Below are 27,007 nucleotides of genomic sequence, written 5' to 3'. Positions count from 1 at the left end.
GGGGAATTCATTGTGACATTGACATATGCATTTACAATATATCTTAATTAGATTCACCCCTCCATCATTTTTTACTCATCCACATTGCCCCCTCTATGTTCTCTTTATACTTTATGAAAATGGTAACACTGAGAATTATGTAATACAGCACTTCTGAATGCATACCAAACACCCCCATTTTCCAAAGAGAGGTACAAGATCACATTTTATGCAGGACTTGCCAAAGGAAAATCTGAAATTTGGTATTTATGCCTTTAACCACACTCACCCTAAATATATGAAAGTATTGAGATGCAAGTAAAGAGGAAAGATTTCTCTAAAAAGAGTTCTTGAAGTGCTGTGTGTTCAGGGAGGAAGTTATTTCTAGAGGTCTATTCAAAGAACTTTGATCTTAGGAATTTGAGTCATGCTGTGGCAGGGCAGGAAATGAGAAGGAGAGAGAAGGCCATCATGGGGCCAAACTATATTAACAAAACTGGGAAGGAAACATGTGACTTTTTCCACCAAAGGCTAAGTGGACCTGTGGGGAGAAAACTTGAAGCTCTGTCAAAGGGAATGTGCTTAAGAGAGGTTCCAGGAGAAGCTGAAAGATTCAGCAGACAGAGCTTTAAAGGACTCTGGGTGTTTCCATACCATCCAAATGGAGAAGAAATATTGACAACCTCATACAAGTCACACTTGGAGGACACCAGCAGAAGACTCTTAAGACACACAGAAAATGTGCCCTCTGAGGGAAAGAACTACCCTGGAGCTTGACTGAGCCAGGGAAGAGAAGACTCAGATCATTGAGGCATTGTCAGATGAAACTAGGTATCTCCCATTCCCTAGAATGTCTTCTTCCCCACCTTACCGCCCCATCCTCCCCCCAGGTTAGAAACAGCAGCTAATGAGAGAGGGGAAAACAGAGAATACTGATCACACTCTCTACCACATTGCAGGCTTCTGGCCCTCCAAGCTGGGAGGTCAGAATCTGTAAGTTGTGACTCTTGATCATTATACTGGACTAGACAGTTTAATTATAAAAATAAGGTTATGACTGTGATTGATGTAATCAGAAAAGTTTTCATTCATTGAATGAGAACAGATGCCAGGGAAAGAAATAACCCATAAAGACTATTTCAAGGTAATCAGTAATATTTTCTGTTTGTGCCTTATCAAGTTCAGCTCATTTGATATACTTCTGTAATACATAATGTGTGTGTTATAATGCCCTCAATAATGTGAATTGGAATGTGATATGATTGGCTCCTTTTCCTTGACAAGTAAGATAAGGCCAGGTAGAAAATTAGCTAGCATTTGTTGCCCTCAACACAGAGAAACTAAAGCAGATACCTTAAAAGCAACTGAGGCCAATAGGAGAAGGGGACCAGGATCTAGAGAAAAGGTTAGATCAAAAAGAATTAACCTAGAAGGTAACACACGCACAGGAAATCAATGTGAGTCATCTCCCTGTATAGCTGTCCTTATCTCAACCAGCAAAAACCCTTGTTCCTTCCTATTATTGCTTATACTCTCTCTACAACAAAATTAGAGATAAGGGCAAAATAGTTTCTGCTGGGTATTGAGGGGGTGGGGGGGAGAGGGAGGGGGTGGAGTGGGTGGTAAGGGAGGGGGTGGGGACAGGGGGGAGAAATGACCCAAGCATTGTATGCACATATGAATAATAAAACAATAAAAATTTAAAAAAAAATTATCTGAATATTGTAAGTAGACTCAGCCCAGAATTTTTGTTCCATTTAACATATGTTAAATAATAAAAATACTTAAATCTATATTCAAAAATAAAATAAAATTTAAAAAAGGCCAGGTAGAGAAATATCAGGCAACCTCTTCACCAAACCAAAAGGGATGGATTCCCTTCCTTTCTCTGCTGCTGGTCCAATTAGAACAGACTGAATAAGTGGGCATGTAGTAGAAATTTTTGGAATCCCTGCCTGATCCCAAAACCCAGTTAGTGAAGAATAGCCAGTGCTAGGTGGCACCAAACTGCAGGTGCAGGAAAGAGATTGGACTGGACTTTTAAAATTCCTAATCAGAGTTTGCACCAGCAGTTATTTTTTTTCACCTCACAAAACCCCACATTTTATGTAATCTTGTCTTTTGGACTTCAATAATTATAGTGAAATTTTACTATAATATCTATACATCAAAGAGGTTGAATTATATATTTGTTGAATAAGCTGTGGTATACCCCCACTGCAGAACAGATGGCTTTTGCAAAGACAGGCATAAGAAAAATGTCCTTCAGATACCCAGGACAGTACATAGAAGCTGGGCCTTGTGAAAGATGCTACATTGGCTACCCAAAAGCTACCACAGACTATGTCTTAGTCCATTTGTGCTGCAATGAGAGAATACTCGAGACTGGATAATTTATTAGGAACAGAACTTTATTTAGCACAGTTCTAGATACTGGGTGGTCCAAGATCAAGGTGCTGGCATGTTTGTTGTTTGGCAAGGCTCCAATCTCTGCTTCCAAGATGGCAGTTTGAATGCTGTGTCCTCACATGGTTGAACATAGAAGGGCAGGAGACAAAATGCTGCATGAAATCTCTTTTATAAAGACCTTAATCCCATTCATGAGGGAGGAACCTTCATGGCCTAACCATCTTTTAAAGGCCTTATCTCTTAGTACATTAGCAACACCTGAATGTTGGTGTGCATACATTTAAACTATAGCAGTCCCCTTCTCCTTTGCCTTTCTTCTTCTCCTTCTCCTTTGGGAAGAAGGAGAAGAAAGCAAATCACCTTTCCAGACTCCTTTGGAGCAGTAGAAAACCTCAAGATCTAGTTTTGCCTGGAGAGATATACATGGTAGTCCCAGATCAGGATTTCCAGGCATGTTCTATAAAAGGATCTGACTGAAATACTCCTTTCTCCCTTCTGGAATGTTGACATGAAGCCTGGAAAAGCAGCAATGAGATAAAAGGTAAAAGCTTCACACAAAGGCTCGTAAAGCAGAACATAGGAGACTGGATCCTTTTTGATGATGGTGAGCTATGTTATCAGTTCAGGTCTGACTTTTTGCAGCTTGAGAATGCCTCACTTGGTTAAACCACTTTAAATTTTCTCTTGCCTGAAACCCAACACATCCCTAAGAAGTATAGTAAAGAAAGGAGATAAAACACTCATCATTATGGATGTTGCATAATGAATCTTTCAAAAAATATTTCAAATGGTCTATAAAAGAGCAATAAGCAACATATTGAGGCTCCATTTGGCCTGGGTCATGGAAAGACCATCAAAAATGATCTTTGAATAAATAGCCATTTCTTCACAACCAAAAACGAAGGTGAATTGTGCATTGTGCAATGGAGAACATGGCTCTGAACTTAACCTACTGACTAAAATCAAAGTAAGTTGTTGATTTGTTCTTTCATTAGTGTCAACTCCCTTCATACTTCGTATTTCCATCTCCTTCTGGAAACACTTAAAGCAAGCCACCTAGTTCTTGAGGATTTAGCCACCAAGAGGAAGAAAGCAGCATGAGAGAGAGAGAGAGAGAGAGAGAGAGAGAGAGAGAGAGAGAGAGAAGTGGTTTTAATATAAAATAAGTCGAGTAGAAAAACTCTTTATTACATACCTCCCACATCCTTCCTCATTTACCTGATACCAGCCCACAAGTAACTGCAATCTTCTACCTTCTTAAGGTCACCCATGAAGTTTACCCTCAGATCTATGTGTTAGGAGAGAAAAGGACTCAGGAGTACTTGCTATGGATCTTGAGTACAACTGTGATCAAATTGCCCATCAATATGCCCTCCTCTCTTTGTTGATGAAAGTCCTGAATCTACCAGAATGGCACATACCTTATCCTCAATGTCCAGCCTACTTCTGAATTATTACCTACTACTCTGTTCCATACACTTTACTTTCCAGCATATCAAACTGTGTAGAATTTCTTCACACACAGTGTATTTTTTCATGCTGTTTCCTCTCACTAGAATAGATTTTCCTGTTTACTTTTGATTATCTATTTGGTACAACAACCACCCAAAACTTAGCAGCTTAATTCAACAACCAGTTTATTAGCTCATGATTCTGTGGGTCAGAAGTTGGGCAGGGCTTACCTGGTGGTTCTTCTGTTTCTTCCTTCAGTGATTCATTTAACTGCATTCAGCTGGCATATTGGCTGGACTGGAGGTCTGAGAGGACTTCATTCTCATGGGTGGTGCCCCAGTGTCTTCTTTACTTGATCTTGCTCTCCCAATGTGGCCGGTTTGGACCTTCTCACAGCAGGATTGGTAATAGGAAACAGACTTCTTACTTGTAGCCAGGTTTCCAAAAGGATGTGTTCCAAAAACAGAAAGCACACACTGCATATTTCTTAAGCCACTAGCACAATGTCACTTCTGCCAAGTTCTATTGATCGTACAACCAGCTCTGATTCATGAGGAAGAGAAATACATTCTACCCATTAATGTAATCAATGGCAATTTATATTTATAATAAACCTATCTTCTGTACTACACAGGTATATTTATAACATGCCCATTCATAATAATATCTATTTTCTTGGAAAACTGCTATTGTCATTCAGTTTCATTTAAGCTAGCACCTTGCAGCAAATCCTGCCACCCTAATGTTTATTTATCCTTTCTTTTAAATTTTGGACTCTTAGCTGGACATATCTTCAATGCTTATTTCTCCTTTCCTTTAAAATTTGGACTCTTAACTGGACATATTGCTGCCCAGAATGAAGACTCCACTTCTCAGCTTCCTGGTAGGTAGAAATGGCCATATGCCTGTGCTCTGGCCAGTAGTACATAAACAGAAGTCATGTGAGACTTTTTGGGAAATATCCTTAAGGGAATTGTGTAGCTGCTTCTTCTTCTTCTTCTTACTCTTCTTCTTCTTTTTGGGGGTATTAGGGCTCAAACTCAGGGCCTCATGATTGCTAAGCAGGTGCTCTTCCACTTGAGCCACTTTACCACCCTCTGGTAAAGTCCTTAAAGGAGGAAGTACAAACTTGTTTTCGTCCTCCTTTCTGTTTGCTGTAAGTGGAATGTAATGACTAGGATTTGATCAGCCATATTTGACCATGAAAATAAAGCTACACATGGAGTATGCAGAACAACAGGAGAAAAATAGCTTGACTCCCAGACACCATGGAGCACCTTGCTAGTCAAAAACTGTAACTTTAGATTTCATACATGAGTGAAATAAATATCTTCATTTGGTTTTTCTGTCTCACAAAGCCAAAATGAATCCGATTTTATATACACCAACTAGTTACCTATTATTACCAAGCAAGCTGCCCCCAAATCTGGTGATTTAAAACAATACACATTTATTATTGCTCACAGCTTCTGTGGGACTGGATTTAGGAGAAGCTTGGCTGGGCAGTTCCACTCTAATCCCTAACAGTGGGAGTCGAGCTGCTAGCCGGTATTGCAACCACTCCAAGGCTTGAATATGGCTAGAGGTCACTCACATGACTGTGCTGTCAGTTAACCAGAGGTGTTTGTTCTCCACATGTACCTCTTGCTGGGCTCTTCAGTGTGCCTTACCCGTCCCTCCATGCCAAAGCAAGCAGTCCTAGAGAACAAAGCAGAATGAGTGATATCTTTTATGGCATAGCCATTCAAATCAAACAGGATCACTTCTACAATCTCTTATTGGCCACTCAGGCCTGTTCAATGTGGAAAGTGACTATACACATAGAGATGTGAATATCAGTAAAGACTCCTTCAGGACCATCTTACAGCGTGGCTACCATATGCCTCCACTTCCCTAACAGATCCCCCTACTGTGTTCTTGTAGCAAGCAGTAACCCCTCAATTTCAGGAAAAGGTATGTTCATGCAGCATCTTCTGGGATAAATCCTCTGAGCTAAACCAGCCATTGATGCTGTTAAATTTGTTGGCTTAGCTTTCTCTGTTTTTCACAATTTACCTGACTTAGAGAGCAATTTGGAGATGGGGAGGCTCACATTTAGACATCTTTTTTTTTCCCCCTGTATTTCCTACAGCTTCTGAGCTGAGCAACAATCATTGAATTTTATGCTTTTGTTAAAATAAGCTGTCAGAAACTGGTCCAGATCTATTAAAATGCAACATCATTCTCCCTGCCCCAGCATTCACCTTATGGTGCAGGGACCAGAGGGGGCCTGGCAAATAGACATAAATCCAGAGATCTATAACTGTATCCCCCGAAGAAGTGGCCATAAAGTCCTTCACTCCAGATATATGAAGGGAGAGAGACAAAGGAGGGCAGCCTGGAGGAGTTTCAGAGGGACTGTAAAAGAGAAAAAGAGATCTCACCAACTGTCAGGCTCATAATAAGCAAGCCAGGCAGGGACACAATTTATGTTTGGGTGCTGACTGGCCGGCAGGCATGACTGCCACTCTCGCCCATGTCCACCATCTTGTGCACTCAATCAGCCCCTATGAGTGATGCTAGTAACTCTTGGGGAAATGGCACTACACTTGGAGCCTGAGCAAGGGAACATGGCCTGAGGGTTGGGAGTGTTTCAGAACAGTCTGTGAACCCAACAAATATTCTGAATACAGCAGCCCAGAATCTGCCAGGATCTCCAAGTTCCATCACTCTCAGTAAAGCCATTTTGCACCTGCATGCAGAGTTCAGGCTTGCTTTCTCACTGTGTCTTCTTTCTGTCTGTGACACTGGTGACCCAGGCTTTCTTGTTAGTGAGGTTTCGATTACTTCGCAGTCCGAAATAGCTATTAAAAACGGGAGGTGGCCCTGTATAGCTATACTTATCTCAACCAGCAAAAACCCTTGTTCCTTCCTATTATTGTTTATACTCTCTCTACAACAAAATTAGAAATAAGGGCAAAATAGTTTCTGCTGGGTATTGGGGGGTGGGGAGAGGGAGCGGGCGGAGTGGGTGGTAAGGGAGGGGGTGGGGGCAGGGGGGAGAAATGAACCAAGCCTTGTATGCACATATGAATAATAAAAGAAAAAGGAAAAAAAAAACGGGAGGTGGGTAATAAAAAGGATTGTCAAGAATTCTTTTAAATGCCTGGAGACAATAATTCTGAATATGGAAATTCATATTGCCTGATGTCTATGATGTTACAGTAATAAGAATGGGAATTTGCAAAGCCTGCTTTAAGCACAGCTTTGATGTTCCAGTTACTATGCCTGCATAACACAGCTTGTGCAAAATGTCAGGGCTTAAAACATCCTTTTTTATTTTTTCTCATACATTCTTTGGGTGAAGAACCTGGGGTGGGCCACAGCAGGGATGGCTAATCTCTGTTCCACAATGCCCAGTACATCCACTGAAAGACTTGAAGGCTAGGGCTGGAATCATTAGATTCCAGATCATGTTGATGAGACCTGGTTGAGGCTTTCAGCTAACTGTGGCCTCTCATGTGACTTTGGCTTTCACACAACATGGTGTTTGTATTCTAAAGGTCATGTGGCCTTTATGACCAAGCTTCAGAAGTTAAGTAGTGTCACTTCATTTTATTCATAAAGATAATTACAAAGGTCAGCCCTTTGTAATCTTCAAGGGGAGAGCTATGTTTCAGACATAACTCTTCCTCACCTTTGTGTGGAATAACACAGTGTGGATTAGTAGTCAGGATCAATTACCCTTGCCATCATAGTAAGTCCCTTCTTTGCCTGTAGGTTCAGAGGCATGAGGATCCCAAGGATCCCAAAGTGACCAGATGGTGGTTCCAACTTCTCATTCAATGGAATCCTTCTTGAGTCTTTTGATGGAAGCTTTCTTTCTTTGAAACTAAGACTTCTAAACTAGCAGAGCATAACATTGTGAGGACAGGAAGCAAGAACTTTACTAAAGGGTTACTAAAGATAATGGTGCCCTTTGACTTCTAGACCTGTGAATCATGGCTATAGGAGAAACAGCACCATATAATGAACACAGATTTAGAGCAAATGGCATTTTTTGGAAAATGCAATCTGTCACAAGTAAACATATTAAGTCTGCTAACTTGGAAGCCACCACTGCCTTGGGAAAAACAAAAACATATCAAGGCCTGAGAGTGAAGAAACACTATGTGTTAGACACTTTTCACAAGGTATCTTGGGTGATTTCACTAGATCCTTTATTTACTATTTGTCTAACAAAACTTACCAAGTACCTCCTGTGTGACAAGGCCTTTGGTAGTGTTGAGGTTACAGACCAGAATGAGACATACTTCTTTGCTTTCAGCTGGAAGACTACAGGCACAGTGGTGTCCAGAAGTGCACCTCAATTAACATACTCAGTCCACTGGAGGCCTACATGCCGCCACCGTGACTGCCACCATGTCTCTAGTGATCCCTGAGAAGTTCCAGCACATTTTGCAAGTACTCAACACCAACATTGATAGGCGGCAGAAAATAGACTTTGCCATCACTGCCATTAAGGGTGTGGGGCAAAGATATGCTCATGTGGTGTTGAGGAAAGCAGACATTGACCTCACCAAGAGGGCTGGAGAACTCACCGAGGATGAGGTGGAATGTGTGATCACCATTATGCAGAATCCATGCCAGTACAAGATCCCAGATTGGTTCTTGAACAAACAGAAGGATGTAAAGGATGGAAAATACAGCCAGGTTCTGGCCAATGGTCTGGACAACAAGCTCTGTGAAGACCTGGAGTGACTGAAGAAGATTAGGGCCCATAGAGGCCTGTGCCACTTCTGGGGCCTTTGGGTCAGAGGCCAGCACACCAAGACCATTGGCTGTCGTGGGGGTGTCCAAGAAGAAATGAGTCTGGGCCTTTCTGTTAATAAATAGTTTTTATGAAAAAAAAAATACTCAGTCCAAAATCAGTTCTAGCAAGGCAGAGACCTGCCCTCCAGTGAGTGTTCAAGGATGTTCAGTCCCTTAGGTCCTGTTAAATTGATTTTTACCTATAGTAAAGTTTAAGGATCACGGATTAATCAATAAATCATAAATGTGCCACTGAAAAGTTTCCTCCTAACAATCCGTGATCTGGATATAGCACAGGTGCTGTCTACTAACACTTGTTCATGGGGAGGCATAAACAACAACACTAATGTCCAAAAGAAAACACAATTTTCAAGAAAAAAGATGACCCATGTTTTCAGTGTTGTTTCCTGGACTGCCTTCGTGTAGGCGCCTCAAGGAGCTCGTGCTGCTGATGGAGAGGGACATATGGGGCCTAGAGCCCCCACCCCTCAGCGGCTCCTCTCTCAATGTGCTATTCTTCCTCTGTAGTCTCTTTACCAGCCCATCCAACAGAGTGAGCTCTTCAGGGGAAGCTCAGAAATCCAAGAGAGAGGAAGCCAAAGATGTTAGGTCTTCTTAAAGCTTGGTCTCAGAAGTAAAGCCTTTCACTCATAGGCATAGTCCAGACTCAAGAAGAGGAGGCAGAAGGTCCACATGTTTCTCCACCACCAGGAACTAGAATTCCAACACTTGAAGTCCTTTGCTCTCCACTCTATTTATCTGATTGTAAACTTACGGAATTCTAAACTGGCCGCCTCTACAACCCACCCTACCCCAAGTTTTGTATGCCATATCTTGCTGATACATACCAAAGCAGACAGAAGATGTTCTGCCTTAATCACTTGTTTGAAAGAACATTTTCAGATGCTTGTTTATGTTTGTTTGCACTTGTTATCCTCAAACTCAAGCATATTAGCATTATGCCAGGTATCTCTTTCAAATTCAGAATCCTTCAGATTCTTTTTGTTCCCCCAAATCTGAGGTGAAGCTCTGGGATATGCATTTATTTTTGTCTTAAAATTTAAAAAATTTTAATTGGTATATACAAACATAAAAGTTGTACATGCTAACGGGGCACCATTAATGTATGCTACATGTATCATTGCATATGGTTAAAGGAACGTGCCTTTACACAAGTTCCCTAGGAGATTCTGATGTAGGTGGCTTCCCCTGCCACATAAACAGCAAGGCTATTTTAGAATTATATTGTTTTAGGGCTCACCAATGATTTAGGGTCCTATTGATTTCACGACTGTGTTCTTAGATGCCATTTCATTTCCTAACTCTTGAACTGTCAAGCGTAAAGCTGGACACTAACCTGGTAAGGACAGATTTTAATCAGATATCTACTATTACAATAAGGAAGAGGCCCCACTGTGAGTTGAACTGAAGGATGGAGACAGTGTGACTTGAGCAGAGCCAGTGAAGTGAAAATCGTAAGGCTGTCTAGTATAAAGCTGTGTTTGGTGACTGATAGTTATCAAAATTAGGGCTCTATCTCAGTCTGCAGACGGAGGCCTATCCTTCCTGATAATCGCATTTCAAAGTTGTATTTTTCAGGTTCTTGAGAAGGAAATTCCTGAGTTGCTGGAGAAGCATGATATATTTCAAAGGAACATGGGAAGGATTCACAATTGCAAGCCATTTTTTTTTTTTTTTTTACTTGAGGCAGAGTCTGGCTATAAAACTGAGGCTGGGCTTGAATTCCTCATCATCCTTGGCTTGGATTATAGGTGTGCACACCACACCTAGCTTTATAAATCTGTCTTAATAAATGCTTCTAAGAAAGGGAGTGGGGAGGATATGGTCCAGTGTTGGCTGGGACAAAGAGTAAGTTCTGTTGGAAACCTTGAGCTTTATCAGGCAGACAGTTTTAGGGTCATCCTGGGGATGGGTCCAAAGCTATTGGTCACCATTAGGGTTTAAGTCTTCCAATGGAGATAAGGATGGGGGATGGATGAAGCCATTGTATTGAGAGTCTATAGTTTTTATAGGTCAAGATAGAGGCCTAGCCAAGAAAGTGGGTTAGTGAAACAATCTTTGAGTGTGGTGGTGTGCAACTGTAAACTACACAGGAGACTTAGTAGAACCATAGTCCAAGACCAGCCCCAGGAAAAACATAAGATTCTATCAGAAAAATAACTAAAGCAAAAAAAAAAAAAAAAAGCGTGTGTGTGCATCTGTCAGTCTGTGGTGGGGTGGCTCAAGTGATAGTGCTGCGGGAGTTTGCTAGGAGATTTGGGACTCTTGAGGCAACTAGCAGGAAGCAACGTTTTATTGAGCCAGCACAGACTCAGTGGACTCATGTCCAAAGGCTGAGCCCCAAGAACAAAGGGGTCTCACCTTATATACCCTTGCAAGCAGGTTACAGAAGCAAAAAGCAAGGTTTAATCCATATACAGTTATATTTAATTTTATTGGCTATTTTACTCTAGTGCTATGTGACTTTCCCTTCCCTGGTGCTACCTGATCTTCCTCATGTTCAGATTTCTCAGGTTTTATCTCTCTGCTATGCCATCCCTACCTCTCTGCTACTTTCTCAGGGCTCAGGCCTGATCTGTTTTCCTCTGATCCTCCTCCCTGCTACAATAGAGCATCTGCCTTGCCAGTGTTCAAAAATCAAAACAACACTGAGACAATAACAACAAAAGGAATCATTGGTATATGATGATTTATATATGCTTTACTTTAGGTCCTATAGACCCCATTTTTAGATTAGGACAGATAGATTAAATAATGTGTGCAAGGCCATAGAACTACTCATCAATAGAGCTGTGTCTCAAACTAAGGTCTGACTCTAGAGGTAGGAGAAGGAACTAAAAGACTGTACAATTCAAAAAAAATCCATGGTTGGTGGGGTGGGATGGAAGAAATGACCCTATAAGTGTGCACTGAATGCAAAACAATAGAGTTTTATCCCTTAGGTTCAACACGGATTCCAGAGCAATTTTTAGCATAGTGTTAGATACTATTTAACACACTATGATGATTGAAATTTGATAAAAATTTGTATGTCCTCTTAAATGATTTGAAATTTTCTTTTAACTAATTCCTTCAGCACTTAATTAGATGGTAGAGTTTCTTTTTGAAATCACATCTCATGTCTGTATCAGAATATGATGATTTAAACTTAAAAAAAAACCTTTTTTCAGCCTAACATTAGGTATATATTTTTACTTAATGAGAAAGCTAAAATGATAAGGACTTCAAGAAGAAATAGTTTACTGTATGAAATTACATGCAAGAGATAAAAACCAGTTTAACTGAGAGCATTTAGTAATCCCTTCTATAATGTTTTTAATCCTTGGTGTTTCATTTGACTTTCCCATGTAGCAGAAGGTGTCTGGTTCTAATGTTTTAATAGCATCTACATTTTCAGTTACTACTTTACACAATCAAAACACAGCATTACTCACCCCTCAGTTTCACTGAATCCATGGTTTTTTGGTTAGTATTTCCACTATACTTTTTCATTAGCAGCTCAAAAATAAACTGAAGGACTTGACCATAATTTCACTATAATATAAGAAAAAAAGATCAACTCATGAATGGTCTATTGGGAGAAATTTTCATTAAGCCTATATTATTTTTCAGGAGAAAGAAATTACTTTAAAGCTCACAGTCTCTCTTAAGCAGAAAGGGTACTCTATCAACATAGCCATGAATAAATCATGCAGGCAATACAAATTTATTCAGGACCCACAGAGATTAAAAAATCATGTCTCTGGCCACAAAGAATTCCAGTATTTTGGTTTTGTAGTTACATTTTGTTTTTTTTATTGTGTTATTCATTTATTCATATGTGCATACACTGTTTAGGCCATCTCTCCCCGCTGTCCTCCCCACCATCACCCTTGCTTCCAGGCAGAACCTGTTCTGCCATCTTAATTTTGTTGAAGAGAAGACATAAGCAATAATAAGAACGACATAGTGATTTTGTAGTTTGAGATACAGATAGCTATAAGAGAGATTCCTAGCATTGCTTCCATGTACATGTGTATTAAAACCCAAATTGGTTCATCTCTACCAACCTCTTTACTTCTTCCTGATCACCTTCCCAGGAAGGTGGCCTCTGTCAGTTTAAAATAACTTTATTCTCTGCTCTATAGTGGGCACATCAAACACTTTCAACTTTTCAGGTTTCCTTCCCTTTCCCTATTCCTCCTGTACGTGTTCTCCCCCTAGCACGTGACCCATGTCCAATAATATTACTGCATTTGTTTTAGGTCTAAAGTCCGGATATGAGGGAGAACACATGATTTTTGGCCTGCTGAGCCTGGCTAACTTCACTTAAGATGATGTTCTCCAGTTCCATCCATTTACTTGCGAATGGCAAAGTTTCATTCTTCTTTGTGGCTGAGTAAAACTCCACTGTGTATAAATACCACGTTTTCTTAATCCATTCGTCAGTGGTGGGGCATCTTGGCTGTTTCCATAACTTGGCTATTGTGAATAGTGCTGCAATAATCATAGGTGTGCAGGTGCCTTTGGAGTAACCTGTGTTGCATTCCTTTGGGTATATCCCCAAGAGTGGGATTGCTGGATCATATGGAAGATCTATGTTTAGTTTTTTAAGAAGATTCCCTATTGTTTTCCAAAGTGGTTGTACTAGTTATATTCCCACCAGAAGTGTATGAGGGTTCCTTTTTTCCCTTATCCTCACCAACATTTGTTGTTGGTGGTGTTTTTGATGATGCTATTCTAACAGGAGTAAGGTAGAGTCTTAGTGTGGTTTTGATTTGCAGTTCCTTTATGGCCAGGGATGGTGAGCATTTTTTCATGTGTTTTTCGGTGATTTGTATTTCTTACTTTGAAAAAGTTTTGTTTAGTTCAGGTGCCCACTTCCTAATTGGTTCATTGATTTTGGGGGAGTTTAGTTTTTTAAACTCCCTGCATACTCTGGTTATCAGTCCTTTGTCTGATGTATAGCCAGAGAATATTGGCCTCTTCAATTTAGAGACCATTTCTTTTTTTGTGCAGAAGCTTTTTAATTTCATGTAGTCCCATTTGTCCATCCTTTCTCTTAGTTGCTGGGCTGCTGGAGTTCTATTGAGGAAGTCCTTGCCTATAAGTATTGCTTCCAGACTATTCCCTGCTCTTTCCTGTACTAACTTCAGAGTTTTGGATCTGATATTGAGGTCCTTAATCTACTTTAAGTTGATCCTAATACAGGGTGAAAGACATGGCTCTAGTTTCAGTTTTCTGCAGGCAGATAACCACTTTTCCCAGCAACATTTGTTAAAAAGGCTGTCTTTTCTCCATTGTATGTTTTTGGCACCTTTGTCAAAAATAAGGTGGGTATAGCTGTGTAGATTCATATCCGGGTCCTCTATTCTGTTCCACTGGTCTTCATATCTGTTTTTGTGCCAGTACCATACTGTTTTTATTGCTATGGCTCTGCAATATAGTTTAAAGTTGGATATTGTGATACTTCCAGCATTGATCTTTTTGCTGAGTATTGCCTTGGCTACTCATGGTCTCTTTTGTTTCCAAATGAACTTTAGGGTAGATTTTTTGATCTCTGTGATGAATATCATCGGGATTTTGATGGGAATTGCATTTATCATGTAGATTGCTTTTGGTAGTATAGCCATTTTTACTATGTTGATTCTACCAATCCATGAGCATGGGAGATTTTTCCACCTTCTGTAGTTTTCCTCAATCTCTTCCTTCAGTGGTTTATAGTTCTCCTTGTAGAAGCCATTCACATCCTATGTTAAGTTTACTCTTAGATATTTGATTTTTTTTGAGGCTACTGTTTTCATATATTCTTTCCTATTTGTTCATTGTTGGTGTATAGAAAAGCTAATGATTTTTGTAAGTCGATTTTGTATCCTGCCACATTGCTAAAGCTGTTTATAGGGTCTAGGAGTTTTTGGGTAGTTTTTTGGGTCTTTGAGGTATAGGATCATGGCGTTTGCAAATAGGAATACTTTGATAGTTTTTTATTCTTTATTTATGACTTCTTCTTCCATTATTATTCTGGCTAGGAATTCCAGGACTATGTTGAATAGGAATGGGGAGAGTGGGCACTCTTGTCTCATTCTTGATTTTAGGGAAAATGGTTCAGTTTTTCTCCATTAAATATAATGTTGGCTGTAGGTTTTTCATATATAGCCTTTATAATGTTGAGGTACATTCCTTCTAGTCCTAGTTCTCTTAGAGCTTTTATCATGAAGTGGTATTGGATCTTGTCGAAGGCTTTTTCTGCATCTATTGAGATGATTAAGTGGTTTTTGTCTTTGCTTCTATAAATGTGCTATATTATACTTATTGACTTGCATATATTGAACCACCCCTGCATCCCTGGGATGAAGCCAACTTGGTCATGGTGAATGATGTTTCTGATATGTTGCTGAATTCAGTTTACCATTATTTTATTGAGGATTTTTGCATCAATGTTCATTAAGGAGATTGGAGATAATCCTCCTTTTTGGGTGTGTCTTTGTCTGGTTTTGGGATGAGAGTAATAATGGCTTCATAGAATGAGTTAGACAGTGTTTCTTCCCTTTCCATTTTGTGGAAAAGTTTTAAGGGGAGTTGGTATTAGTTCTTCTTTAAAGGTCTGATAGAATTCAGCAGAGAATCTGTAAGTTCCTGGACTTTTCTTTTTTGAGAGACTCTTTTTTGCTGCTTCAATTTCATTTCATATTATAGATCTGTTTAGGTGGTTAATATCCTCTTGGTTCAGTTTTGGATGGTCGTAAGTATCAAGAAATTTGTACATTTCTTCTAGATTTTCAAATTTATTGGAATATAGGTTCTCAAAGTAATCTCTGATGATGCCCTGGATTTCCTTAGTGTTTGTTGTTATCTCTTCTTTTGCATTTCTGATTTTACTGATTTGGGTTTTTTTCCATCATTTTTGTCACATTTGCCAAGGGTTTTTCAATCTTGTTTATTTTTTCAAGAACCAACTTTTTGTTTAGTTGATTCTTTGTATGTTTTTTTTTTCTGGTCTCTATTTCATTAATTTTGGCTCTAATTTTTATTATTTCTCTCTTTCTGCTTGATTCGGGTTTTGCTTGTTCTTATGTTTCTAGGAGTTTGAGATGTAGCATTAGGTCATTTATTTGAGATCTGTCTGTCCTTTTAATATACACATTCATGGCTATAAACTTTCCTCTTAGGACTGCCTTTGCTGTGTCCAATAGGTTCTTGTAGGTCATATTTTCATTTTCATTAGCTTCCAGGAATCTTTTAATTTCCTCTTTTATTTCATCAATGACCCACTGATCATTATGCCATGTGTTGTTCAACTTCCAATTGTCTGCATATTTTCTGCTGTTGTTTTTGTTGTCGAGTTCTAGTTTTAATGCATTGTGATCAGATAGAATGCAGGGGATTATTTCTATTTTACTATGTTTGCTGAGGCTTGCTTTGTGCCCTAAGATATGATTAATTTTGGAGAAAGTTCCATGGGCTGCTGAGAAGAATGTATATTGTGCAGATGTTGCATGAAATATTCTGTAGACATCAGCCAGGTCCATTTGATTTATGGTGTGATTTAGTTCTAGAATTTCTTTATTGATTTTGTGTTTGGATGACCTATCTATTGGTGATAGGGGGGATATTAAAGTCTCCCACTATCACTGTGTTGGAGTTTATATGGGCTTTTAAGTCCTTTAGAGTGTGTTTGATGAAATTGGGTGCACTGACATTGGGTGCATATAGGTTGATAGTTGTTATTTCCTTTTGGTGTATTCCCCTTTTATTAGTATGAAGTATCCTTCTTTATCTCATTTGATCAATATATGTTTGAATTCTACTTTGTCTGATATAAGTATTGCTACTCCTGCCTATTTTGGGGGGCCATTAGCTTGGTAAATCTTCTTCCAGCCTTTCACCCTAAGCCAGTGTTTGTTTCTGTCAATGAGATGAGTCTCCTGTAAACAACAGATTGTTGGATCTTCTTTTTGAACCCAGTTTGCCAAGTGGTGTCTTTTGGTGGGGAAGTTGAGTCCATTGACATTCAATGTTAATATTGATAGGTATGTGGTGATTCCTGCCATTTAGTTGTTTTTGTTGTTTAAGGATTTGATTGTGTGCAGCTGAATCAATGCTACTCTCTGAATCCTTGCCTTTTCTTCTCCTGTGGTTTGATACTACCCATCCTCTTCTGGTTTTGTTTACTTTCATCTTCTGTGTTCAGAATTCCTTGGAGAATCCTTGGTAGTGGTGGCTTGGTGGCATTGTTGTTTTAGTTTCTGCTTATCTTGGAAGATTTTTATTGCCCCATCTATTTTAAATGATAGTTTTTTTGGGCAGAGTATTCTAGGGTTGAGGTTATTTTCATTCAGTGCCCAGAATACCTCACTCTATGCCCTTCTTGCTTTGAAGGTTCCCATTGAGAAATCTGCTGTGATTTTGATGGGTTTACTTTTATATGTTATTTGTTTTTTCTCTCTTACAGCCTTCAATATTCTTTCTCTGTTTTCTGTGCTTGTTGTTTTAATGATAATATGCCATGGGGAGGTTATATTTTGGTCAAGTCTGTTTGGTGTCCTGGAGGCTTTCTGTACCTGCATGGGCAAAACTTTCTAAATATTTGGGAAATTTTCTGTTATTTTTATTGAATATATTATGATTCTCTTTTGTTTGGACCTCTTCTCCTTCAATGCCCATGAGCCTCAGGTTTGGTCTTTTGATGAAGTTGGTGAATTCTTGCATATTCCATTCACAGCTCTTGAGTTGTTTGACTAACAGTTCTTCAGTTTTTTCTTTAATTTCTATTTTATCTTTGAGTTCTGAGATTCTGTCTTCTACTTGTTCTAGTCTGCTGTAGTGGACTTCCACTGTGTTTTGTGTTTCTGTTTGATTCTTTTTTCTGAGGTTTTCTATATTATGGGTCACTTCCTCACTAATATTTTTTATTTTCATCTTTAATTTCATTTATCTCTCTATTTATAATGTTCTCTGCTTCACATTGGTATTTACTTAGGGCTCCTCTGAGTTCATTTATTTGTTTTTGGTGTCTTCTCATATTCTTTATTTTTGGTGTCTTGAAATTTCTTGAGTGCATCTTGCACATTTTGGTTAACCACATCTAATATCTTCTCCATGAAATTCTCAGTGATTTCTTGCAAGATTTCTTCTTTGAGGATGTTTTTGTGGGCATTGCTTGGTTCCTTAGTGTTGTTTATCTTTTTTTGTTGGGGTCACAAACTGGGTATCCATTTTCTTCATTTCCCTCTGAATCCTGTTTGTTTTGTCAATTGACGCACAGGCAGGTTTGGAGCTGACAGCAGCAGTAACAATGAGAAATGGCTCCAAATCTTCTCAGTTTTACATGGTGTGGGGAGGCTTTCCATGGGCTGGGGGTTCAGGATGTCAAAAGTTTGATTCTGGTTGATGCTTTATTTCCACTTGATGGAGGAAGGAGAAGAGAAGGAAAGAAAAAAGAAAAAGAAAAAAAAGATCACCACAGGGGAGGAGAGTTTCCCCAGGGCTTGACCCTCCTTGCTGGCTGTGCAGTGGTCGCAGCTGTTAGATGCAATTAAAGGCTGACTTGAGGGTCAGTCTTTGAATTTTTTTCCTGTGCCTCATGTGATGGCAGTTATTATTTTGTCCAGAAGTGGTCAGAATTACCCCAAGTGTGGCTTCAACATCTCAGGGAGGTTTTTGGAGTCATGGAGTTTAGGCTTTATGCTTCCATAACCTAGTTGCCATCTTGGATCCTTTTGTAGTCACCCTTTGAATTTTTGAATATTGGTGTTATTTGAGACGTCCTAGGCATCCCAAGTCTGTGGACATCACCAGTAGTCATTGTAACCTGAAACACTGTAAATTCACCCATTTTTCTCCAAGTTGGTGGCACAGGACATTCAGTAATTTGTGCAGTCTCCTGTCAAACATTTCTGGGGAGCCCCAGAGGTGTCTGGTACATGTTGGCAAATGAGTCCATTCTTTCTGGACTCTGCCAATCTTCTCACTTTGGAGCCATTGTGGATCTGTTGTCGGATCTGTGCTGTCTGTGAGCTGCATAGCTGTTTGTGGCAAAATTAGGGAGAATGCGTTCTCCTATTGTTTTCCTCAGGTTCAGAGTGTTTCTTTCACACGATTTGTCAGAGATCACATCTTGAAAGACAGAAAGGGTGCTAGCTAAATCTCAAAAACAGAAACAAGACTTTAAAAATGAATGGATGAGTTTGTAATAAAGTAAAGAAATTCTGAGCCCTGGACAGGAAGGGAAATCCACAGGAAAATCAAGGACTGAGATGACTAGCTTTAGGGATATCTATGGATCCTGGTGGCCACAGCTTTGATTTCAGGGCTGAAAATAGAGATGGGGTAGAATGGGGAGGCCAGGAAGAAAGGCTTAGGCCTACAGAGAGGGGAATTGCATCACTGGTCACTAAATATATCCTAAAGTAGTTTGAACCCATGAATGGCTATAATCTTTTTTCCCCTTAAGTCCCATTTAAAAAAGGGATGGGCAGCAAACAAACTTGTCTGGAATTTGAGTGGATTAAAAATCTCTTTTGAGAATTTATGACTATAGCCTACCCTTTTTGTAGGTTTGGTGCCTGTATTTACACTGTGTATCAACTGAAATAACTTAGAATCATAATTTAAGATGGGTCTTAGAATACCAGGTGCCTTGTAGAAGTGAAGGCACCCCTGGGAAGACATCTTCTGAGGCAGTTCTCAAAGGAACCTCATAGATTGAATTTGAAAGCTTATGAACAAACAATAAAATACACACACACACACACACACACACACACACACACAGTACAAAAGGAAAGAAGCCACCATGAACAAGTCAGTAGAAAAGGAACAGATCCTCAAAGACATCAGTTATTAGAGATAACTGGTAGAGAATATACATTATGCTTCATGTGTTTCTAAAGTATGAATTGAAACAAGGACGAACAAAGCAACAAAATGAACAACACACTTGATTTGAAAAAGAGGAACTTCTACAAATAAAAAGAATGTGGTAATTGCTATTAAATAATTGATGGAATGATTAAACATAGATGAAGCTGGCAAGTAAAGTAGTAAACTGGAAGGGATATCTAAAGAAATTACATAAAACAGAAAGACAAAGATATAGAGTATGGGAGGGAAGTTGTGACATATGGAGGAGACAATAATTTATCCGATGTCTAAAAAGAATGGTGTGCAGGCAATATTTGAAGATGTAGTGACAGAGGATTTTCTGTAAATAGTTGAAAAGTGAAGGGAACTGGAAAGAAATTATATTCCAAACCTCTGAAAGCATCTTTGTAACATGAAACAAAGCTAGAGGTGTGACTCAAGTGGGTAAAGTGCTTGCCTAGCAAGGAAAAAGCCCTGAGTTCAAATACTAGTGGCACAAAAAAAGGACAAAGCAAATTGGAAGAGAGAAGGGAGATGAGAGAGAGAGAGAGAAAGAGAGAGAGAGAGAGAGAGAGATACATGTGAATGCATATGTGAGTGTTATGTTAGTTTAATTTACCATCAAAATTACAAGAGAATTTTATCTTCTTTTATATTTGCTTATTTAATCTGTCCTTCCCTGCCTCAAACTTTATTTCTTTATTCCATTCTATGTTTTGGAAGATATGTGTTGTGTATCTTTCTTTTGTAAAAAACACATAATAAGCAGTATATTTTTCTAACAAAATATGAAATTATTCATTTTCTCAAGTTGAAAAAAAATTACCACATTATTCACTAGACTCTACCCTCCCATATCCCCTTATATGTGCTATCTAAAATGGTAGATTTACCTATTTCCCAATATTTTATTTGGAAGTTTTCATACATAGCAAAATTGAAAGAATTTTACCATGAACACTTATTCATATTTATATCCTTCCATTTATTTATCCCTCAACCTATCCACTATCCCATTTTATTTCTGATGCACTTCGAAGTATATTACAGATTGTCTACCTTTGATTTTAAACAAAATAAAACAAAAACCTATTCTCCCTTCCAAGTCAATAATTGTTAATTTTACCAATTTACTTGCCTATCTTTTGCACTTGCTGCTGATTTTTTGCCTTTGCCATTGCACGTGGCTTGGTAGGGCCCGGTACTTTGCTGTCCAGATAGTTTGTGAGTGAGGAAAATGGAGAGATTGGCCTGTTTGAATGTGTAGCAAATTAGAGTAAATGGGCTTTAAGTAAGGGAGAGAGATTTCTTTTGGGCTAAGGCTATGTATGAATTTTATGATATCTATTTTGGCTGCCAAGAGATATTATGGGAATCTTAAAATATTTATGGAAGGGTTGCCTTGGATGCACAAGGCTTTCTGGAGGAAATAGAATTCCTTGACTTCTTCTCAATATTATTTTATTATGATGATTAAAATGTGTAATCTTCATAAAGAACCCATGTACCATCCAATCAAATACAAATGCATGACATTTAAATGCCTCCGTTCAATTTTGTTAGGAAATTTCAAACTCAAAATAGAAGGAACTTCGCATGAGAAACTGATCTCTTTGTTCTCTAATAAGCAGAAGCATAAAAGGATTAACTGCTGAATCATTAATGGCTTTTAGTTTAATGGGTCTTTTAACAGATAGGGTCTAAAAAGCTGAGCTCACATAAAAATGAATCTATCAGTTAATGGCAACTCTACATGGAAGAATTGATAGGAGAAAATGATTCCTTTTCTGAGATATTGTTAAGTAGTTTTTGTATGATTCTGAGGTAGAAATTTGTATTTAGTTCATTTGAGGTGTACTTGGTATGTGGTAAAAGTAGGAAGAAATGGGAAAAATTTTCTCTTTTTCCCTGTCCCTCATCCAAGACTTATAAAACATCAGATTATCTTTAAAATGGGTATGTCACAGTTTCATCCCTGTTTAAATATGAACATTGGACAAATATATATGTCTCATTTGTAAATTCACCATTACCAACATGCTATCTTAGTTGGATCACTATGATCTAGAGCTTCAGTTTCCTCATATCTCTGCAGGTACAGATATGTCTATGGACATGTAGGTAAAGAAATCAACCCTTTTCTTGGAGAATTGTAGAGAGGAGCAAGGGTAGGGTATAATAAAGTCCTTGGCATAGTGTTTGAAGCACAATAGCTACACAAAAATGTAGCCTATGGTGACAATGATAATGATAATGTGTATTTTGTAATTGTCTCAATTTTTATTTCAGTCTTAATTTCTTAAGCACTTCATAGAATTACCATTTGTGTTGGCTATTTGGAGTAATTGTTCTTTTTAAAATGATTTATTAGTGACTCAAAATCTTTTCAAATCAGAGGTGTTTTCTAGTTCATTAGGCTACTATAACGAAGTCCCTCAGTTGGCTAATTTATAAATAACAGAAATTAATTACTGGCAGTTCTCGAGGCTAGGAAGTCTGATAGCAAACTAGCAAAAGGTTTGGTGTCTGGTGAGGGTCATATTTTTCCTAGATGGCACTTTCTTACTGTGTTCTCACATGGTGAAAGGGGTAAACAAGCTTCCTCAATGCCCATTATAAGAATACTAGTCATCTCCTGCAAGCCCTATCTCTTAATAGCACCGAATTGAAAATTTGTTTTAACTTATAAATTTGGGGGCACATAGGACACAGAAGATGGACTTTCAGCTAAATCAAGCATTTGATAGGATGAGAATGACAGTACATGGCAGTCAATCTCTTACATATCATATACTTAGTCTTTTCCTGATAGATGAGGTTGAATATCTCCCATTTCCATATGTCATCCATAACTATTCATTTCCTCTTTCAACCTTCTACATGATCCAACTAATTTATTGAATAATCATTTGCCATATAATTCTCTGTGATTGCTATCATATAAAGAAAAGAGTCCAGGAACAAAATATGAAGAGCTGTTTGCTTTTGGCTCTGTAGTGATCCTGGACTTTGCTAAGCTTCAGTTGTCTATGAATGGAGACCCGAGTTTCAATTCCAAGTTTCTGTCTGTCCATCTTAGCAGAGGCTGTGAAGAACTCTATAAACCTTGGATGCCATCAGTATATTGTTAAGTTTTCACACCAGTCTGTTAACTTGGAAACAACACTGTAAACATTCATACACTACATTAAAGAAACCTGCAGAATACATCATAGAAGCATCAAGAGAGGAATGGTTTCAATGCATAGAAAATCTAGTTAAACTTGCTTAAACAAAAAAAGCAATGTGTGGATCGCTCACTAGGAAGATGGAAGCACAGGGGTGTCACTTGTTTCAGACAAAGGGAGTTGCTCTCCAGCATTTTATGTGCTGATTTCATTCTCTAGCCATGGTTTTCTCTGTATCCTGGATGAAAAGACTGCCAACAATGCTCAATTTATGTTCCTCAAGCTCTCTGATCCAAAAATAAGCAAGAAGCCTTTTATTCTACTTTCATCTTAAAAATATCCCAAGGAAGCATTCTCAACCCAGTGCTTGCAATTATAGGTATGGAGTTCTTTGTATCAAAGAGACAGGATTTGGGGAGTGGTGCCCCTACTAAAATTATCTCCAAGGAGTGAAAGAAGATCAGTTGGACCAGTCTTCCAAGACAGCAAAAGTCCTGGACAAGACAGAACTGGTAAATGTCACTACAAGCATGAGGGAGGAAAAGAGAAAAGAGAAGAGTTTAGCTGTTCTTATTATGAAATGCCCAATGCCTCCTCATTAAGGCATCTCTGCTGTTTAAGATTAGGGTGACTATCATCTCAGTATGCCCAGGACAGTTGTTTGATGTCCACTGTCCTAGCATAATTATTATAATCATCCATTTCCATTCTCAAAAGTGTTCTGTTTGAACAATTAACTATATAATCACTGTAAATAAGACGAGCAATTTGGCTTCAGAAACTCAACCTGTTTTAAGTCATCCTCTATGTTTGACTTGGCTGAACTTTGATCACTTGTCTTTTCTTTTCCAGTTCCAGGGGCTAGCTCCACATCTGGAGCTCTTCTCATGACAGACACATTCTTAACATCTTCTTACTTTTGATTGGTTGGTCACCTCACTTTACTCTTCCAGGAACTCTTTTGGAGTTTAAGTGTTGGTGAAGAATGCTCAACAATCTTCCCATCTTCTCAGGGCATCTCTAGTGGTAGAATTTTTCTTCTAGGAATTGCTGTAAATTATACGTACACTCACTCTCCAAGCCCGTGAAGCACTTTTTTTGCTGTTTCTTTTGTAGATTTTTTTTTGATGTCAGTTATTGAACCCAGGCCTTCACACGTACCAGACAAATACTCTATCACTGAGCTACACCCCCATCATCAATGTTGTTTCTTTAATGTTGTTGTTTAATTGTTCAAACTATGGCAAATGGGGAATGGGCGGGGATGGATATGTTAATTAGCATATTTTGGTGATGTTAAAAGGAAAATAATCTTAGTGTTGTACATACAGTGGTCCTCTTTGCATGCCAGATAAGAAGGAAGCAGCCTTTGTCAGCTTGATCAGTGACTTCCTCGCTGTAGTTATGTGATCAGGCGGAAGTGGAAAAGAGAATGGATGATGCAGAAAGCAATTCCAACATCTGTCTGTCAAAGGACACGGCAAGGAAGGGGAGTGGTAAGGATCCAAGGAAATTTGGTGCACAGAATAAGGTGGGAACTGTTCTGAGGCACTGGTGTTCTACCTCATCCTATTCTACAGCATGCAATGTGGGAAGTGCTCTCTGAAGGCATGAAACTTTTCTGGCTGAGTGAGGTGGGGAGAGGAGATGCTGAGATTTTTCAATGAGGAATTTGGTGAAAAGACACAGCTGCTGTGAAAAGAAATACTTTGAGGAAATAGTGTGCGAAAAATCATACTGAAAAGTGATTTTCAGTCACTTTTCAGATTTTGAAAAGTCTGGTGAGGTGGTGGTGTCTCAACTACTCAGAGACTGAGTCAAGGAGAATTGCTTGAGGCCATCCTCAAGCAATATAGGAAGACCTTCTCTGAAGAAAAAGGGTTTTAAAAATTGTTTATTTATTCAATAAATAATATAGATTTTGTCCTTTGTTCTGGGCACTATTATACACTCCGGGGCATAGCAGGAATGTGTTAGAATCTGGCAAAGTTAACATTTTAGAGAATGCAGACAGATAATACACAAACATAATAAAAATAAATTACATAGCATTTCAATGATGCCAAGTGTTACGGAAAAGAGATAGAGTAGGTATGGACTGGAGGCGGATAAGGGTAGCCGGAGTTGGGGGGAAGGTGATTACAATCTTAAATGAGCAGGCAGATAGGCTTCAGAAAGAAGGTAACATTTAGGTGAACACTTGAGGGAAGTGAAGGAGAACCAGGCGAATATCAGGTGGAAAACCTCCACAGAGAGGGAACAGCCTGGCAGAGTCCTTGATGTTCATGTGTGTCTGGTCTCTCAGTAACAGCAAGGCTGAAGGTTGCAGGGACAGCAACACCTGCGGGTAGCAGCTGGATGATGTAGGGCTTTGAGGTCATTTAACTCTGAGAGAAATGGAAGCCAAGAGGCTTTCTGGTAGTGGCTTTTAATTATACTACTCCTAATGTATCTTGATGGACCTTATACATTATAATTGCCTCAAGAGATCTTGGGAAGTTGTGCTTCTTTTGAAGGAGAAAGAGTACTAATACCTTGTACACTGTATATTCATTTGGATTACAACAGGCTCTGCCTACAGTACAGGGCTTCTCCAGAGAGGGACTTGTTGAATGAAAACATGAATAAATTAATGAACACAGAGGTCCTTTCTCAACGTGGGTTCTATTCATCCTCTCTGCTCTTTCAACTTCATTTTTTTGTCTGTCTTTGCTCACCTCATTTCCCTCTAGAATTGAAATGCTCTCCCCAGACCTTTTCCATTGTATTCAAATTCTACCTACAGTTAAAAACTCACACCCAGGAGGCTGAGACATAAGGATCTTGAGTTCAATGCCAGACTGAGGTGCATAACGAGATCTTGTCAAAACAAAACGAAAACAAAACGAAACAAAACAAACTCAGGGCCAGTCCAGGGCTGTAGGAAGTCCCTGCAGACCGACCCTCTATCCCTCATTGGCTTTTCTGAGCAACTAAAGCTTTCATGCTCTCATACTACCCATTGCTAGCCTAATCGGTTGAGTTGGATCATTATTTGTTTATTTATTTAAGAACCATTATTTGTTAGGCAACTCCCCCCCCCAAACAAACCTAAATAAATCAAAAAACAAAAACAAAACCTGAATGAACACCAGCCACTCTGAGAGGTACTTTTACCATTTCTGTCTTATAACAGCTGACCGATAAGAAATTTGAAAGCCACTATTTGAACACTCTGCGTTAGGAAAACCAACCCAAACCAAACCAAAGCTGAATGAACACCAGCAGCTCTGCCAGGTACTTTTACTGTTTCTGTCTACAGCTGACCGGGTAAGGAAGGGCCGGTGGCCTGGCTCAGCTCATGCAGAAATTAACTCCTTGTGCAGCAGGACCAGACGAGCAAGGGCCATTGTCCTTTCCACTCACAGAAGCGTTACCTTAGCATCTCCTACAGGCTACTTCACTCCTATCCGGCCAACCAAAAGCAGCGGCCGCGGCCGGGGACTCTGGTCCCGTGCGGGACGCCGTAGCGACACGCCCTCGGCTGGCTGCTCAGTCCCGGGCAACATGGCAGCTGCCGACTCAGGCCCGACCCTGAATCCAGGCACTGCAGAAAGCGAGGAGGAGACGATTCTCTATGACCTGTTGGTCACCACCGAGTGGCCACCGGAGACAGAAGTTCAGGTGACCGGGCCCCTGTCTGGCGGCGGCCAGCTTGGCGCGGGCGGTTGGCGGACAGAGCCGCGCCGCGGGGCCACGTAGCGCAGTGGAGCGCGGGCGGGGGAGGGGGAGGGCTCGGCGGCGTGTGCGGTCGCCTTGGCAACGGCGCCCAGGGTAGCGGGGGGTCTGGGCTTCCGAGGGGTGTCGCGGGGATTCCTCCTGGGCTCGGGCTGGCTGCTGTGGGGCAGGACGGCGTGTGATGGACGCTTGCCGTCCCGCTCGGTTGGCAGTGTCACCCCCGTCTTTAGGCGGCAGAGTCCTTGTCACAGTGGCTTCCTGGTCCCTCTCCTGGCTGTCGAGGACTGGTTTTGGGGAAATTTATGGACTATAGTCTTTTCTCCATCTGGCCGGCCGCCCGCGATCGCGGAATCTAACCCCGAGCCCCTACGTGGGGCTGAGTTGCTCCATAAACAAGCCGTGTGTGTGTCTGTCCCCGTGCCTGCGGTGTGTGTTCGGGTGCTTGGTATGGCCCCAGGTCTCAGAAACTGTGCAAGGTGCAGGGGATTCCAGGATGAACAAGCTTTCGTGGCTCTTCCGTATGTTCTACAGTAGCGGTGCCACGGGAGAGGAGCTCTGCTAGGGAAGACGTTAGGCTGCTTGGTCACTCGGGAACTGGACCTTTCTTGGGGTTGTCAGTTGCTTGGTAG

At 39.9% G+C, this 27,007-nt stretch overlaps 1 protein-coding gene, 1 long non-coding RNA gene and 1 pseudogene across 4 annotated transcripts in view; 2 read left to right on the top strand and 1 right to left on the bottom strand.

Annotated features, from left to right (window-relative positions):
• Positions 1-2,425: 2,425 nt before the first annotated feature.
• On the bottom strand, positions 2,426-26,194 carry LOC141414765 (uncharacterized). 2 transcript variants are annotated; one of them, XR_012439608.1, is made up of 4 exons: positions 26,078-26,194; positions 5,435-5,538; positions 4,071-4,226; positions 2,426-3,450 (listed from the first exon to the last, which is right to left on the bottom strand). It is a non-coding gene; the product is annotated as an uncharacterized lncRNA (long non-coding RNA). The 2 variants fall into 2 exon arrangements; XR_012439607.1 differs by having other exon boundaries at positions 4,071-5,538.
• On the top strand, positions 8,239-8,715 carry LOC109689431 (small ribosomal subunit protein uS13-like; annotated as a pseudogene).
• The window catches only part of Nbas (NBAS subunit of NRZ tethering complex), a 361,792-nt gene continuing 360,975 nt past the window's right edge, over positions 26,191-27,007 (top strand). For both annotated transcript variants that reach the window (XM_020168280.2, XM_074049201.1), the window contains exon 1: positions 26,191-26,324. In XM_020168280.2, coding sequence (XP_020023869.2) covers positions 26,208-26,324 — 117 coding nt within the window. In that variant the 5' untranslated portion in view covers positions 26,191-26,207. The remainder of the gene's footprint in view (positions 26,325-27,007) is intronic.

Source organism: Castor canadensis, chromosome 12 (assembly GCF_047511655.1).
Source record: "Castor canadensis chromosome 12, mCasCan1.hap1v2, whole genome shotgun sequence".
NCBI classification, from domain to species: Eukaryota; Metazoa; Chordata; class Mammalia; order Rodentia; family Castoridae; genus Castor; species Castor canadensis.
This window is presented reverse-complemented; position numbering and strand designations above follow the sequence as displayed.